The following is a 15,752-nucleotide window of genomic DNA, read 5'->3' as shown; positions in this document are numbered from 1 at the left end:
GCCACAGGGCTGGGCAACCCGGGCCCTGTCACTGACGGGCCAGTGTGGAGGCCCCACACCACCTCAGCGCTCAGCGCACTCTGGGCAGCAGGGAGTGAGTGGAGCACTGGATGCTCAGGGGCCAGAACAAACTGCCCTCTTAACAGATCTGTCCACTGCAGCAGAGCGCCTGACTGCCCTTTGTCCAGCGAGGACAGAGCACATTTAAAGTGCAGCCACCTCCTGACACGGAGAGGGTGGCCTGCGGGCCCAGCTCGGAGGCCCAGCAGGGCAGGGCTGGGTGGGGGTGGGGGAGGTCGCTGAGCCGCCTGCAACCCTGTCTCTCCCCGCTTACCTCCACCGAGGTCCTGGGCTTCCATGTGGACCAAGTTGGGGTCAGTGTCCACCCCAGACACAGCCCTGGAAAAGAACAGTCAAGGCTGGCACGGCAATGGGGTCACCAACGTCGGGTCCCCGAGCCCCACTGCTCTGGCCCTCCTGGGCCTGAGGTCCCTGGCTCTGTGCCTTCCAAGAGCCCCCATGCTCCTGGGCAGGGAGGCTGGGGCTCTGCCTCGTGGAGCCTGGTGTGGGGTGTTCTGTCCCCTCCCAGTCACAGGACGGTTTATAAACTGGCCCTCTCTTGCGAAGGCCTTGCTGTCCATCCCAGGAGGCAGCAGGCTGGGCCCACCACACTCACCTCACAAGTGAGGTGACTCACAAGAGCAGGGGCCTGCCCGAGGCTGCACAGCGCCGAGGCCACCTGGGGCTCCAACCAGGGCCCCAGCCCTTCACCCTGGCTCTGGGCACGGCCAGCACAGCTCTGCCCTGTCACCAAACCCTCCCCAGTGCTCCCCAGGGGTGCTCCAGTCCTCATGTGGGGAGCAGGCTTGGGAGACGGCCACCTCTGTTGCTGCCCCGACAGTCAGCTCCAGGGTCTCCATGCACCCGGGGGGCTGCTGAGGCCGGGGGCCCTGGTCAGGCGCCCGGCTCCCACCCAGGTCCGCCCGACCCGCTTTCAGGCTCTCAGACCTCGCAGGCCCCTGCTCACGGGCGTCCCCATCCCGTGCACTGTGGAGAAGCCCTGGCCTTCAGCCCCTGCCTCCATGGGGCGGTCCCAGTTCTAGAGAGGCTAGTGGCTCCCGTGCCTGCTTGCGAAGCTCCAGAGGGGTCTCCAGGAGCCAGTGGACCTACTCAGCTAGCCCACCCAGGCCCTGGGGACGGGGATAAGTGACATGCCACCCTACTGCCAGTGCCCTCCCTAAGCCATGCCTACCTCCCAGGTGCTCCTATGAATGAGAGGGAGACAGGGAAGGGAGAGGGGTGTGGGGAGAGGGGAGCGGGGAGCGGGCTTCCCTGGGGTGGGGGCCAGGCCTGTCACCTCACCCTCTTGACAGCTTGCTTAGGGGCAGAGCCTCAGGTGCTGGTCCTCCTGGGTGCTCCAGTTACCTTACCTCACTCAGTGCAGGGCACCCAGGCACTTGGTCACACCCATTGCACAGATGGGAACAACAAGTCTCCAGGAGGTGGAAACACATGCTGAAGCCGTGCAGCTCACTCAGGAAAGGTCTACAGCACAGGGCCCACCACCCCAAGCCACCTCCACCCTTGCACGGTGCCTGTCCAACTGCACAGCCTGGTGCGTGGAGACAGCATGGTGCAGGAACAACGGACAGGAGGGACCACACCCTGCCCTTCATACCAGGCCTCACTCTCACGGGCTGCCTCCCAGGGCCTCTCCCCTTGGCTCTCAGCACCAGTGAGGGCAGGGAATGCTGGTGCTCAGGGCTGGCCCACTCTGAACCCTCTCTGGCAAGGAAAATCTACTCATCCACTCACTCCATCAACATCTACTGGCTATCCCTAGACCACTGTTTACTGAAAGCCACATGCCCCAGGCCACATCCCTGTCAACCCACTGTGTATACTTAATAAAATCCTGCAGAGCACTCACTATATGTTGGGGGTTGAGGATTCAGAGATGAATAAGTCAGCCTCTGCTCTACAGGAGAGCAAGACTATCAGGGAGGCCATAAGTAACATAACCATCTGACCATCTTTCTATCCATCCATCTAGGCATCACTGTATCGATCCATCTATACATCCATCTCTACATCCATCAGTCATGTATCCACCCATCCTTCCATCCACCCATCCACCCATCCATCCACCCACCCACCCATTCACCCATCCATTCACCCATCCAACCATCATCCATCCAGCCACCCAGCCATCCATCCATGCACCCACTCTTCCATTCATCCATCCTTCTATCCACCCATCCTTCCATCCATCCATCCACCCATCCATCCACCCACCCACCCATTCACCCATCCATTCACCCATCCAACCATCATCCATCCAGCCACCCAGCCATCCATCCATGCACCCACTCTTCCATTCATCCATCCTTCTATCCACCCATCCTTCCATCCACCCATCCACCCATCCATCTACCCACCCACTCATTCACCCATCTATCCATCATCCATCCATCTATCTACTCACCCATTCATCTGTTCACCCATCCATCCACCCATCCATCCATCCACCCACTCTTCCATTCATTCATCCATCCATCCACCCACCCACTCTTCCATTCATCCATCTACCCATCCACTCTTCCATCCATCCATCCATCCATCCATCCACCCATCCCTCCTTCCATCCACTCATTCATCTATCCATCCGTCTGTCCATCCATCCATCCATCCAGTTACCCACCCACCTATTCATACATCCATCCCTTCATTTACTGAGCACCTACTGTGTGCCAGTTCTGTGACAGGTCTGGAAAGATAGAGAGTATTTGGCAGCTCCCTGCTCTCAACAGTTACAGTCTGAAAAAAGGTCTGCACATTTGTCCCAGGCTTGAATTCTTTGGGACCCAGGTTGTCAAAAAGCCATGCCAGCTAGTTATGGTGGAGTTCAGGAGGCAGTCTGTCTGTCATTGACCAGAGGCACCCGCCAGAGGCAGGGATTGGGGAGGTTCTCTCCTGTCCTGTAGTGAGCAAATCTTCTTCCAGGAGCTGGTGGAACTTGTTCTTGGGGGGTCCCTTTGGCCGCAGAGAATGTGTACGGCATGTGATGGGTGTTCAAGTGCCTTCCCGGGAACAAGGGAGGCTTGGAGAGGGCGGAGGAGGAGCCGTCCCTTAAATCCCGCCTGCGGGCTCAACGCGGAGCCAAGCGCCTCAAATCACAACCTTCTTTCCATCAAGGGCTGGGCAGGGGCGTCACCTCCACGTCATAGATGATAAAGGCTGAAGAACCTGGGCACAGTCTTTCTGTCCCACAGCAATGCAGGGATGCAGGGAGGCACCCGTCCACTCTGGCTCTTGGTCTGAGTGGGAGGAAGCCGGGCGAGCGGCAGCCTGCGAGATGGCTCGTCCCTCCCAGCTGCCCGCTGCATCCTGATGACCAGCAGGCTGTTGGACCCTGTGTCTGGAATGACGTGGCACTGAGCACCTGCTCTGGCTCGCCGGGCAGCAGCTTGGCCCTGGGGCACACGAGGTGGCCCCCCACTGGAGGCTCAGAGAGCTCTCCGCCTCCCACGGTCTCCAGACCGTGTCCTCTTGCTGACTGGAAGGCAGAGGAAGGACCCTGACTGGCCTTCCTCAACCGTCCCTGCATCCTGAGAGCCAGAGGGATTGGGGGCGCTGGTGGGACACTGGTGCTGGGGGCCCGAGTGGACGCCACCTGGACTCCGCGGGCACGTCCATGCTTCACCAGCACCTTCCACACTCAGCTGCTGACCCACACATTTACCCAGCCCGTGGGCACAGGACTGCAGGGGCAGAACAGCTGGGCGTCCTGACCTCCAGGTGTGCCGTGGGTGCTGCGCAGGGACTGGAGGCGGACCTGACCTGACAGGTGCCATCCTGGGCTCAGAGGGCGGGGCGCCCTCTCTGGCCCAGTCACGCCCCGGCCAGGGGACTTGAGGGCCGTCACGTCTACTCTGGCGTCAGGCTGCAGTCCTAAGCTGCCGTGGTTCCAGGGGCTCTCACGGGAATCCAGAGGGGCCGGAGAAGTGGGAGCAGAGACACGTCCCAGGTGCATCTCGCTGGTCTCCAGGGAAGGCAGGACAGGGTCCATGCTGCACCCGGGGCCCACCCAGCACGGGCCTGGCCCCTGGGAGGCAGGCGTGGTGCCTGTGTGATGGGAACTCAGCCACCGTCCAGCGTTTCCCAACTGAGCTCCGCGGGGAGGAGCCGACTGCAGCCCCGCGCCAGCCGCACTCCAAGGGTCTGCTTGCTTTACCAGCCTCCCGAGGCCCCGGGGACCGTGCTTCATCCACGGGTCCTCCTCGTAAACCCCTTCCCTGGGCCACACCAGCCACTCTCAGGGACGCCTGCCCAAGACAACCGAGCCTCAGGTGCAAGAGCTCACTTCCTGGCCAGTGGTCCCTTCCCTGAAGCACCTCCCATAGCCCCTCAGGCCACTGAGATGTCCCCGCAGAGCGTCATCCCCAGCTGCCGTCCCCATCATGACAGCCCACGCGGCCAGTCCCTTCAGGCCTCGGCTGCTCCCAGCCTGCGTGGCACCTCTGACCCCGAAGCTGCACCTCTCCAGGGACCAGGTGCAGCCAGGTGGCCCGAGTGGAGCCAAGTGCCCAGGGAGGGCCACGCGTGGGTCTGATGGGCAGGGTAGGGTGGTGCGGCGGCAGCTGGCGGGCCACCACTGAGCCCATGGGGCTTCCCAGCCCAGGAGTGCGGGCAGCCATGAGCCCTGGAAGGGAGGCTGTGAGGTCCTCAGCCAGCGGATGGAAGCCTGGCCTCCTCGTGTCCCCTGCGAAGTGGGGCGGGGGCAGTGCTGGCTCCAGCTCAGGCTCTCTCCCTCCCCCCGCCTCCCTCTCCACAAACCCTTCCTCCACCATCATCCAGTGCACAGCGGCCATGAGGCCTGGTCCCTGCCCAGGGACGCTTGGCCATGAACGAGGTCCCAGGGATGCCCGCTGGCTCAGGCAACAGCCGTGGCCTCGTCTGCCCTCTGGTTGGTCAAGGCGCCTGAAGATGGAGTTTGGGAAGGAGAGATGGCTCGTGGGCAAGTGTGAGCTTCCTGCGGATGCTGCAGGAAGATGTGCTGCAAGAGGCCTGGGGACCCTCCAGACGCCGTAGCCGATGCTTGGGGACACCCGTCCCCGCCACTTCCCCTCTCTACCCACAGAGGTGCCTCTGTCCACACCTGGACCAGCACTGGAGCTGAGGAAGAGGAAGGTGGCTGCTGTCCCTGGGTGAGCTTGGGGACAAGGAGGGAGAAGACAGAGCATGTGATGAGGGGCCAGAGGCCAGACTTCCTAGCAGAGTGACCAATGCTGGGACCACTGGCCACAGGTAGACCAAGGCCCATGGCCACTACTCAGGGCTGAGTGACCAGGACAGGGGCCCTTGCCTCCTTGAGTCTGTCCCCTCTGCAATTGGAGGGGTAGACCACGGGGCTGTGCCGGGGACTCCCTGGGAAGCCAGGCCTGGTGGACGGTCAGTGTTCACAGGGCAGCTGTTGGTGGCCACTATGACAATTTCATTCTGGGGCAGCTGAGAGGTGAGGGAGGGAACAGCCAGAAGCAGTGGGCCTCAGAGCAGCGAGGGCTGGTCCCCACGAGGTGCCCGAGATCTTGCTCGTGTGCACCTCACAGAACACTAATGAGTCTGGGCTTAAGACAGAACACGGGGCCTCGGTGGTTCCTGCTGTCAGTTCAAGGACAGAGACCCCGGAAAGGCCGTCAAAGCAGCAATCCCCACTCCCACAGGGCTGCCTCACCGCCTGTCCCCACACTGCAGGAGAGACCCTGGCCCCACCGCCCAGCCTCTGACCGATCAGCTCTCACGTGTAACAACTCAGCCTCTGGGAGACTTGGGGGAGGAACGACTTGATTTGCACGAGATAATAGCTTGTTGGATCTGTTGCCAACTGGGCCATTCCCCTCTCTGGCCAGAGGTCTCTGCAAGTCAGGTCAGGGCCGGACGCCCCTGGGCCTGGCGGGAGTCTGGTCGCAGGGCCGCAGAGCCCCGCCAGCTCCTGAGGACTATGCAGCTCAGAAGTCCCACTTCCTGACCCTGGTTCCCTCTCCTGGGCACCCTCAGGGCCCACAAGTCCCCTCTTGCAGCCACTCTGGCTCCTAATGGTGCCATCAGCCCCAAGGCCAGTGAGTGATGGCCCGGCCCTGGTGTCTAAGGAAAGAAGCAGGCCTTCCCTGGGCAGCTCTGGAGAGGCAGCCCCTCCTTCCCCCAAGAGCAGGGCACCATCGCCAGGAGCCAGGACCCAGAGCAGACAAGGACCCGTTCAGTCCTCAGCAAGTCAGGCAGCGAGTCTCCGCTGCCATCAGCATGAAGCCACCAAGGGAGCAGGAGGGAAGCCGCTGTTCCACGGGGCCGCTCTGCTGGAGGACGGGCCTGGCTGGGAGGCTAAGGCCAGGGTGAGCCGAGAGAGGTGTGAAAGCGTCGTGCTCACACACACGCACACACACGCACACATGGACACGTGTACACACGCACCCCCACACACCCATCTGCTCACACGCATGCACACCATGCACACGTATACACACACACCCACATATACCCACCTGCACCCACACACGCAAGCACACACACATGCACACACGGACATGCATACACATGCACCCCCCACAAATACCTGCACCCACACACATATGCACACACATTCACACATGTACACACACACACACACACACATCCACCTGCACACACATGCACATGAACACATATGCACACACAGGACATGTATACACACACACACCTGCTCACACATGCGCACACACACATGCACACATGGACACGTGTATACACACACCTGCTCACACACACATACATGTACATACATGCACATAGACATGTACACATGCAACCACATACACCCACCTGCTCACACATGTGCACACACACATGCATGCAGACATGGACACACGCACCCACCCACACCCTCCTGCTCACACACATGCACAAACGGACACATGTACACACGTGCCCACACACACCCACCTGCACACACACTCACACAAATACATGCATACACAGACACGTGTACACACGCACCCACGCACACCCACCTGCACACACCACACACACACACCTATACACACATGCACACAGACATGTGTACACATGCAGGTACACACACCCACCTGTACACACACACACACATGCACACATGGACACGTGTACACACGCACAGGTACACACACACAGAGCAGAGTCACGCACGGGAAGGATGTGCATGACTCCACAGGCGCTGAATCTGAAGAGCACGTGGGCTGCGGCCCTGGCTGGAGGAGGGCACCGGCTCCTGCCAGCTGCTGGGACTGGGCAGGTGCTTGTCCTGCACGGGCCTCCCTCTGCCCACAGCAAACTTCCAGAGCATGAGAGCAGCCTCGCTGGGGCAGAGAACCAGCCTGAAACCCAGAGCAAAGGTGCACCAGAGCTGGCCCCTGAACCCAGTCCCCCTTCCCCCGCGTGGCTTCTCAGGCCAGGGAGGGCACACATCTGCACGCCAACCTCACGCCTAGGCACCCACGGGCCCGAGCAGGCTCCCAGCTGGGCGGTGGGAGCTCCCTGGTGGGCAGGAGCGTGGGCCAGGGCTGAGCAGAGCAGCCTCCTCGCAGGGTAGGGCTGAGCTGGGACTGGGGTCAGGAGGCGCCAGGGCAGTGTCCACAGGTGTGGGCTCTGTGCGGGGCCTTCACGTTGTAACCTCTCCACCAGGAGGCACCCAGGGCCCGGGGATGCTCGGGTGCCCATAGCTGCGCAGCTGGTTCACAGGGGCAAACGGGCCTGAGGGACACCGAGCCCTGGACCCTCAGCGGCTTCCAACACTGCCCTCAGGAGCAGAGGCCAGGAGGTCCCCCAGGTGAGGCAGGGGCCCAGGGGACAGGCTCTCACCAGAACACACGGTCTTTGGTCACTCGCTCCTGCAAAAGAGTCCACTTCTTCCCCAGGTCAGACGACACGTAGAGCTTCAGGCAGAGAAAGAGAGAGACCAGAGTTTGGTGGTGACGTCAGAAGAGCCACTCCAGAGAGATGGCCACCAGGATGGTGCCCTGGGCGGCCGTGCCCATCCTGCAGACACGGCTGTGTGCACGGGGGCACAGGCCAACCCCTCAGGCTGGTCAGGACAAGGCCCACACAGCTGCTCCCGCCCAGGCCAGTGGAGGAGCCCCTGAGGACCCCAGGCCGAAACCCAGGGGGCCTCCCAGAGGAGGTGTGCTGAGCGCTGAGGCGAGGAGGGACCTGACAGGCTTGCAGTGGGGGACAGGAGCGGGGAGGGACCTGACGGGCCCGCAGCGGGGGACAGGAGCGGGGAGGGAACTGATGGGCCCGCAGGAGGGGCAGGAGTGGGGAGGGACCTGAAGGACCCGCAGCAGGGGCAGGAGTGGGGAGGGACCTGACGGGCTTGCAGTGGGGGACAGGAGCGGGGAGGGACCTGACGGGCTTGCAGTGGGGGACAGGAGTGGGGAGGGACCTGACGGGCTTGCAGTGGGGGACAGGAGCGGGGAGGGACCTGACGGGCTTGCAGCGGGGGACAGGAGCGGGGAGGGACCTGAAGGACCCGCAGCAGGGGCAGGAGTGGGGAGGGACCTGACGGGCTTGCAGCAGGGGCAGGAGTGGGGAGGGACCTGACGGGCTTGCAGTGGGGGACAGGAGTGGGGAGGGACCTGACGGGCTTGCAGTGGGGGACAGGAGCGGGGAGGGACCTGAAGGACCCACAGCAGGGGACAGGAGTGGGGAGGGACCTGAAGGACCCACAGCAGGGGACAGGAGTGGGGAGGGACCTGAAGGACCCGCAGCGGGGGACAGGAGCGGGGAGGGAACTGACGGGCCCGCAGCGGGGGACAGGAGTGGGGAGGGGCCTGAAGGACCCGCAGCAGGGGACAGGAGTGGGGAGGGGCCTGAAGGACCCGCAGCAGGGACAGGAGTGGGAGGGTACCTGGGAGGGCGAGCGCCCAGTCACAGGACAGCCCCTGTGCCCTCGTTCTGCAAATGTCCCCGAGGGCAAGGGGGCCCTTCGTTGGATGCTCATAGCGACACCACACAGGTGGAGGTGCTGCAGGTGGGGGAGTGGAAGGGGCACGGACAGTGACATGGTCCCCAGTTCTGTGTCCTGGGAGCAGGGGTGGGGACGGCTGGTCCTCGGCTTGGGCCAGGACGCTGGTGCAGATGGTACCAGAGTGACTTAGAGAGGCCACGTGTGACTTGCTGGGGCCACAGGACGAGACCTGGAGCGGCACCCCCGTGGTTGCCTGTGGGCAGATCCTCATCCTCCTTCATGGTGACAGTCCTGCGCGGGGCCTGGGATCCTCCCCGCAAGAGGGAAGCCAGCTCTTGGGGCGGCCTGCTGGAGAGTCCCAGCGAGGGGACTCAGTGGCTTCATGTTCAAGTAGAAAACCGGAGGTGGGTTCAGGAAGGGCTCCCCCAGCACACGGCAGCTCTGGGGACCCTCCCGCTCTGCCCCTCCCCTAAGCAGGTTGCGAGGCCCAGGGTGGGCCCTCTCGACCTCTGCCCTTCTGCCTGAAGACCCTCCGCGACAGGCGTCCTGCCCATCCTGGGGGAGGATGTCACACAGGGCTGCCCAGAGGAACCTGAGCCGGTCAGCGTTCAAGACTTGCCTCAAGTCCTCCGGAGGCCTCGTGCTTGGCAAGGAGTTAGCGCCTGCAGGGCCTGTGCCCAGGGCCTGGGATGCCAGGGACCTGCCACAGTGCCGTCTGCTGGGCCCTCACCTGCTTCAGCTCTGGTAGGACTGGTGAGGCCCAGGAGCCTGTTCCTGTGGGGACGCCTGTCCCTGTGTCTCTGGGCCTTGCTTCCTGTCTGCAGATGTCCTGTGTCCCTCGGCCCCGCTGCCTGGCCACCTGGCCCTCTCAGCCTGTTTTCTGGTGCCTCTGCCTCTGACCCTGCAGCTCAGCCCCATTCGGGAGTCTCCCCACACAGAGGCCGGGGGCCTGAGGCTGACCCCTAGACCCCTCTCCAGGCACAGGCTGCGTCCAGTGGGCCAGGTCAGCCTCTCTGTGCCTGTGCTTCCCGCCCCATCCAGAAAGTCCCGAAGGGCAGGGTGTGTCTGTGGGGTCCACAGCTAACCCAGCAGCTGCAAAAACACCGTGCATCTGACAGACGGCGGCCCTGCTGTGAACGCCCCCTGAACCAGCGTAGGGGTTCCCCGCCGAGGCCGCGGGTGCCAGGGGCCCCACCAGGCCACCCGCGCTCGCTGCACACCTCCTCCCGTGATTCTTGCCCCACCTCGGCCCTGTGGGCCCTGAGCTCTCAGCTCTCCAGGCTGGAGGGGCTCCTGCCCTCCCCAGCCACCACGGGGTCCTCCCTCCTCCTCCGCCTCCTCCCCCATCCTCAGTAAAGGGCCTCCCCACCCGCCCGATTCACCAGGGCATCCCATCCAAATCCGAGCGGTGCCCTGGCCCCTCCGCCTCCTTCCCGGAGCAGAACTGAGGCGGATGGCACCCCATCCCAGCACCCCACAGGCCAGCATGCTCCAGACCCCAGCTGCCGCCTGCCCCCATCCAGCAGGGTCCACTCAGGGAATCGAGAGAAGAACCAGCAAGCTACTGCAGAGAACCGAGCATACCAGCCCTGCTCCGTGCTGAGGTGCGGTCGTTGGCTCCGGAGCTGGGCAAGCCCACACCCCAGCAGGGGCCAGAAGAGCCCAGCAGAGGGTCGTGGGCACCACCCCAGCAGGACGCGGGCAGGGCTGCCCATGGGAAGGTAGTGTGTCCTGATGCAGTGCCCTGGGCACTGGCCCTTCCCCCGCAGGCCATGGCTCTGGGCTCCCCACCTCCGTGTCCCCTTGCTACTAGGGAGTAGAGCCCCTGTACTGGCCTCGAGAGCCACAGACCCCAGTTGCCACCAGCGAATTCCAACTATTAGCGAGCACCCTCACAGACAGAGGCCGGGGAGAGGCCCCACTTCCCCTCTTCGGGAGGCTGCTGCACCAGGACCACGGTCAGCCTCTGGGGACGCAGCCCCTCGGACTGCTCCCACTGCACACTTGTGCCCTTTTTGGATGCAGAAATCAACGTCCCTTGTTTTAACTCCAGAGCCACATGCAGGAATCAGCCACAGCTGCAAGACTTTCCTGTACAGTGGCTGAGTCTTTGCCTAGCTAGCCCTCCATGGCCCCAGAGTCCTCTGCAGAGGCTGGGGACCCTCCCAGGCAGCCTCCACACTTGCCCCCTGCGCCCAGCTGTCCTTGCTAACCAGTCACTGCTCCACCCTCTGGCCCCTGGGCCTTTGCACGTGTGGTCCTCCTGCCTGGACAGCACCCTCCTCTCTCAGCCACCAGCTAACCCCAGTCCTGCAGAGGAGCTTCACTCCCCACCTGAAGCCCACGTTTCCTGGTCTGTCACTCAGGTGCCCGTGGCTGCCTGGCCCCTTTCCACAGACCTTCCCTCTGCAGTGCAAGCTGCACGCAGACCAGAGGAAGCGGCCAGGCCCCCACCGTTGCAGGGTTCTCCCCACCCCTGGGCTTCCCGCCCAGCCGTTCTCTGCACTGGTCACTCTGCCAGTCTGGGGGCTGCCCCAGCACAGGGCATAGACCAAGGCTCGACCAATACACCATCACTCCCTGTCCTGGAGGCCAGAAGTCCATGGTCAAGGAGTGGGCAGTGCAGGCTCCTCTCTCCTTGGCCTGTGGATGGCATCTCCCCTGTATTCAGATGACGGTCCTGCTGTGTTTCTGTGTCCTGGACTTCCCTCTCCTGAGGACCCCAATCAGAGTGGATAAGGCTACACCCTGGTGACCCTGCTTTACCTTATTGACCTCTGTCAGGAGGCCCACACACAGTCACATACCAAGGTCCTGGGGTCAGGGCTTCAGCATGTGGACCTGGGAGGACATAGTCCTGATCGTGAGCACCACCCAGCACCTGCTCCTCTGCAGTGACCTGTCTGTCACAGGCACGCCCCTCTGAACCCCTCTTCCAGGAGCAGAAGTTTCATTTCCCACTTCTCTGCACGGCTTACCTGCCTGTGCTCCTCACTGCCCACGTGCCCTGGTACCCAGAGCTGAGCCCAGATCCTCAGCGGCCAGGGGCACAGGTGTTTTCTGAATGAGTGGACACCTCTGGCCCCGGGGCAGGAGCTCAGAACCTGCTGTGTGAAGGGCTGAGAGTGTTTTTGGCTTGACCGGCTGCCCTCCCTGTGGCAGTCACCAGCCTGCCTGCGGAATTGTGCATGGCCAGGGGAGCACGCAGGCCGGTGGGCGTGGCCTGTGCGACAAACTGCATCCAGAGACCCGGTGGCTGCCACTCGTGCTGACCCCTGCTCTGGGTGTGGGAGAAGAAATGACCACCCTCGGTATTTAAAGGGGATTTTAACCCTTCTATCCCCAGAGCTTACGTTCCACCAGGGCACAGGAACCCCTGAGCCTCACGGCACACGCCAAGCAGCCTGGCACCAGGCAGGGCACAGAAACCCCTGAACCTCATGGCACATGCCAAGCAGCCTGGCACCAGGCAGGGCACAGGAACCCCTGAGCCTCACGGCACATACCAACTGGCCTGGCACCAGGCAGGGCACAGAAACCCCTGAACCTCATGGCACACGCCAACCAGCCTGGCACCAGACAGGGCACAGAAACCCCTGAACCTCATGGCACACGCCAACCAGCCTGGCACCAGGCAGGGCACAGAAACCCCTGAACCTCATGGCACACGCCAAGCAGCCTGGCACCAGGCAAGGTGCAGGAACCCCTGAGCCTCATGGCACATACCAACTGGCCTGGCACCAGGCAGGGCACAGAAACCCCTGAACCTCATGGCACACGCCAAGCAGCCTGGCACCAGGCAGGGCACAGGAACCCCTGAGCCTCACGGCACACGCCAACCGGCCTGGCACCAGGCAGAGCTCAGGAACCCTTGAGCCTCATGGCACACGCCAACCAGCCTGGCACCAGGCAGGGCGCAGGAACCCTTGAGCCTCATGGCACACGCCAACCAGCCTGGCACCAGGCAGGGTGCAGTAAAAATCTGTGGCCTGCAGATGATGTTATGTCCTGTCTGGGCCTCCTGAGAGCAACTGGCAGCAGCCGTGTCCTTAGGAAGCCAGGCATGGGGACGTGTGTGTCACCTGCCGCCTCATTTAACACACAGGAGTGCACGCCCACGTGGCACCTGTAAAAGGAGCAATGTTCCCTCTTCACAGAGGTGAAACTGAGGCCCAGAGAAACAGAGGCTGCGCGGGGTCCCACAGCGATGGCCGCCCTGCAGACCTGTCACAGGGCCGCCAGCGACTGAGCGGGCTGGGAAGGCTCACTGTCACTCTAGCCCTCCCTCTGGTCGTCTGCACGACTCAGGGAAGCCCCTTTCTGCTTCAAGTCTCAGTCTACCCATCTGAAACCAGGAGAGCCGCTCGCACCGCAGTCGGGGAATGAAGTACAATTCCACAGCATCGCCCCTGGAGCCCGAGCAAAGCCCCGCGTCACCGGTGACGTCCCCGCTGTCCTCACCACCTTTGCTCTTGCTTTTGTGACGCCTCTCCGGGGCTTTATGGGGCCTTTCCCTTTTGGTCTCAGGGGAGGTCAGCTTACTACGCACCATCAACTGCTTCAGAGATGACGGCGTGCTCTATAACAACACGCACCAGCAAGCACGCAAGAGCGAGCACGGCAGGCACGGCGCAGCCCTGCACAGGCCATCCGGGCGGGCACCACGGACGGGCCCCAGTGCCCAGTCGCGGGAAGCACCAGGGCAGGGCGCCCCACAGCGCAGCACAGCCGGGAAGACCCTTGCAGCTAGAGTCCAGGTGGGGGACGCCCCCGTGATGAAAAAGTAAGAAGAGGCGAGTTCCTGCCCCCTGGCTTCTCCGGGGGCCGGGGCCTCGGGCACATGTGCAGCAGGGAGGGTAGAGGCCGTGGGGGTGGCTCTGCATCCCCAGTCTGGCTGGCCGCGGGGCTGTGCCTTGGCCACTTGGCCCCAGCCATGCATTCTTGACAGGCAGAGGCAGAAGTTCCCCGGGGTGTCCAGGCTGCAGGCTCCTAGGAGGCCCCTGGAGGGCCCAGACCGAAGCCCCTCCGACTCCACCCACAGAGGAGAGAGCACCCAACCCCGCACGTGGAAGCCTTTCTGCTCACATATCCAGGGTGACATACTGTCCCTGCAGAGCCCCAGCAAGCCAAGTGGTCAGAGCGAAATGAACAGGTGCTGAGGCGGAAGACGCTCCTTGCTCACAAAATCGTTCTGTTGCTCGAGAGAAGTCTCACTCCTTCCAGGTCCTGACGTCTGAGGTCAGAGAGAGCTACAAACTGTGTTGACCCTGAATCCCTGCCAGCAACTCAGTGCCACCAAAACAGAGCCCAGTGAGAAGTCTGGCCTCTCACTCCAGATGACAAGGACTGTCCCTCCACAGCCCAGCTGGCCTTCCCTTGACATGATGCACGCGGATCCTGCTCAGGGCTGGGTTCTTTCCCCTCTCCGGGCGTGAGCACCTTTATTGCTCTGTAGTTGCTCTAGAAAGGATTGTGCGTCTGAGCCCTGGGCACACGTGCTTCCTGCTGCGAGTCCTCTCCCTGACGGCCCACCCAAGCTCTGTGGGCTCCCCTGTTTCTGGAAGGCAATCCTAGGCTCTGGCCAGTATCTCCCAGTGCTGGGAAGTGATGGAAAACACAAGGTGCAAACGAAAGCCTGTGTTCAGAAGCCAGCGCCCATGGCCCTGCCAGCCAGCAGCCGAGGCCCCCAGCCTAGGGAGCACAGGAGGGCCCTGCGAGCCAGTGTCCCCAGAGTGCCTGTCCTTGAAAGGCTGGCCAGGCCTCACACCCTCCTGGCCCCAGCAGTCCCACAAGCTTGCTGAGTCTGGGAAGAAGACTGTATGGGGCTGTCCCCAAGGAAGCCTGTCCAGGCCCAAAGTAAGGCAGCCTGGGAGAGCCCCATCAAAGTGACGCAGGAGGGGCGGGAGGCGGAGTCTGCAGAGCAAGGGCAGGCCTGGGGAGGGCGCAGGGGGAAGGGGCTCCAGCTGGTGCAAACCTGCCCACCCCGCTGACTCCGGGCTTGGCATGTGACGCGCTTTGGTCAACCTCATCTGAGGACAGGTCAAAGCCAGCAGGCGGAGGCTGTGCCCGTCATGACGAGAGCAAGTTCCCAAGAAGGGGGTCAGTGGAGACCTGAAACCTTTGATCAGGAACTACATCCAGCCACCCCAGCAAAGCCCAGCAGATCCCAGCCACACCGCAGGCGCAGGATGAGTGAGCGGCACGCCGCACTCCCAGCCGCCGGGCCTCAGCCGTTATCACTCAGCTGGGGCTGCAGACACCTGCCTGATACACCAGATTTGTTGGTATCCAGACCTGCTGTTGTCCCCACCACTGCCCAGCTTCTTGAGAATTAGAAGCTTTAAAAACCCATAAAGTCCCCCAAACCTAAAGCCCTGCTGTCATTGTTATTAATCTCCCCAAATTTCTTGTTCCTTTTACAACCTCGAGTAAGCCTCTCCTCTCCCTTTTTTCTTTCCTTATAGACACAGAAAAGAACCGAGGAAAATAACCAAGATTTCAGCTCCATTAATTTTTCAGGGCACCATAAATTAAAGAGTGATTGCGATGCAGTCAATTTCTGCAGGAAAATAAGTCTCCGTGATTGTGCTCCGCTCTAATTACATGGAAGGCTAAGTTGCACTAATACCCAGAAGCACACGCCGTCCCAGACGCTGTGCTGGGAGCACAGGAGGCCCCAAGGCCGGGGATGCCGGCACTGCAGGCCTTGGCAGGAGACCAGGCACTATGGATGACTGGGCTCGGTCCAGCCAGGAGCCTCTATTTGCTGGTCTCTGAC

General features: G+C 62.4%; 1 protein-coding gene across 1 annotated transcript in view; it reads right to left on the bottom strand.

Annotated features, from left to right (window-relative positions):
- Positions 1 to 15,752, bottom strand: part of Sorcs2 (sortilin related VPS10 domain containing receptor 2) — a 358,452-nt gene that overhangs the window by 54,397 nt on the left and 288,303 nt on the right. Inside the window, exons 5-6 of the mRNA XM_047566161.1 lie at positions 7,870 to 7,943; positions 335 to 399 (exon numbers count right to left, since the gene is read on the bottom strand). Of these exons, the coding sequence (XP_047422117.1) occupies positions 335 to 399; positions 7,870 to 7,943 (139 nt within the window). The remainder of the gene's footprint in view (positions 1 to 334; positions 400 to 7,869; positions 7,944 to 15,752) is intronic.

This window comes from Sciurus carolinensis, chromosome 10, assembly GCF_902686445.1.
Source record: "Sciurus carolinensis chromosome 10, mSciCar1.2, whole genome shotgun sequence".
Taxonomy (NCBI): Eukaryota; Metazoa; Chordata; class Mammalia; order Rodentia; family Sciuridae; genus Sciurus; species Sciurus carolinensis.
This window is presented reverse-complemented; position numbering and strand designations above follow the sequence as displayed.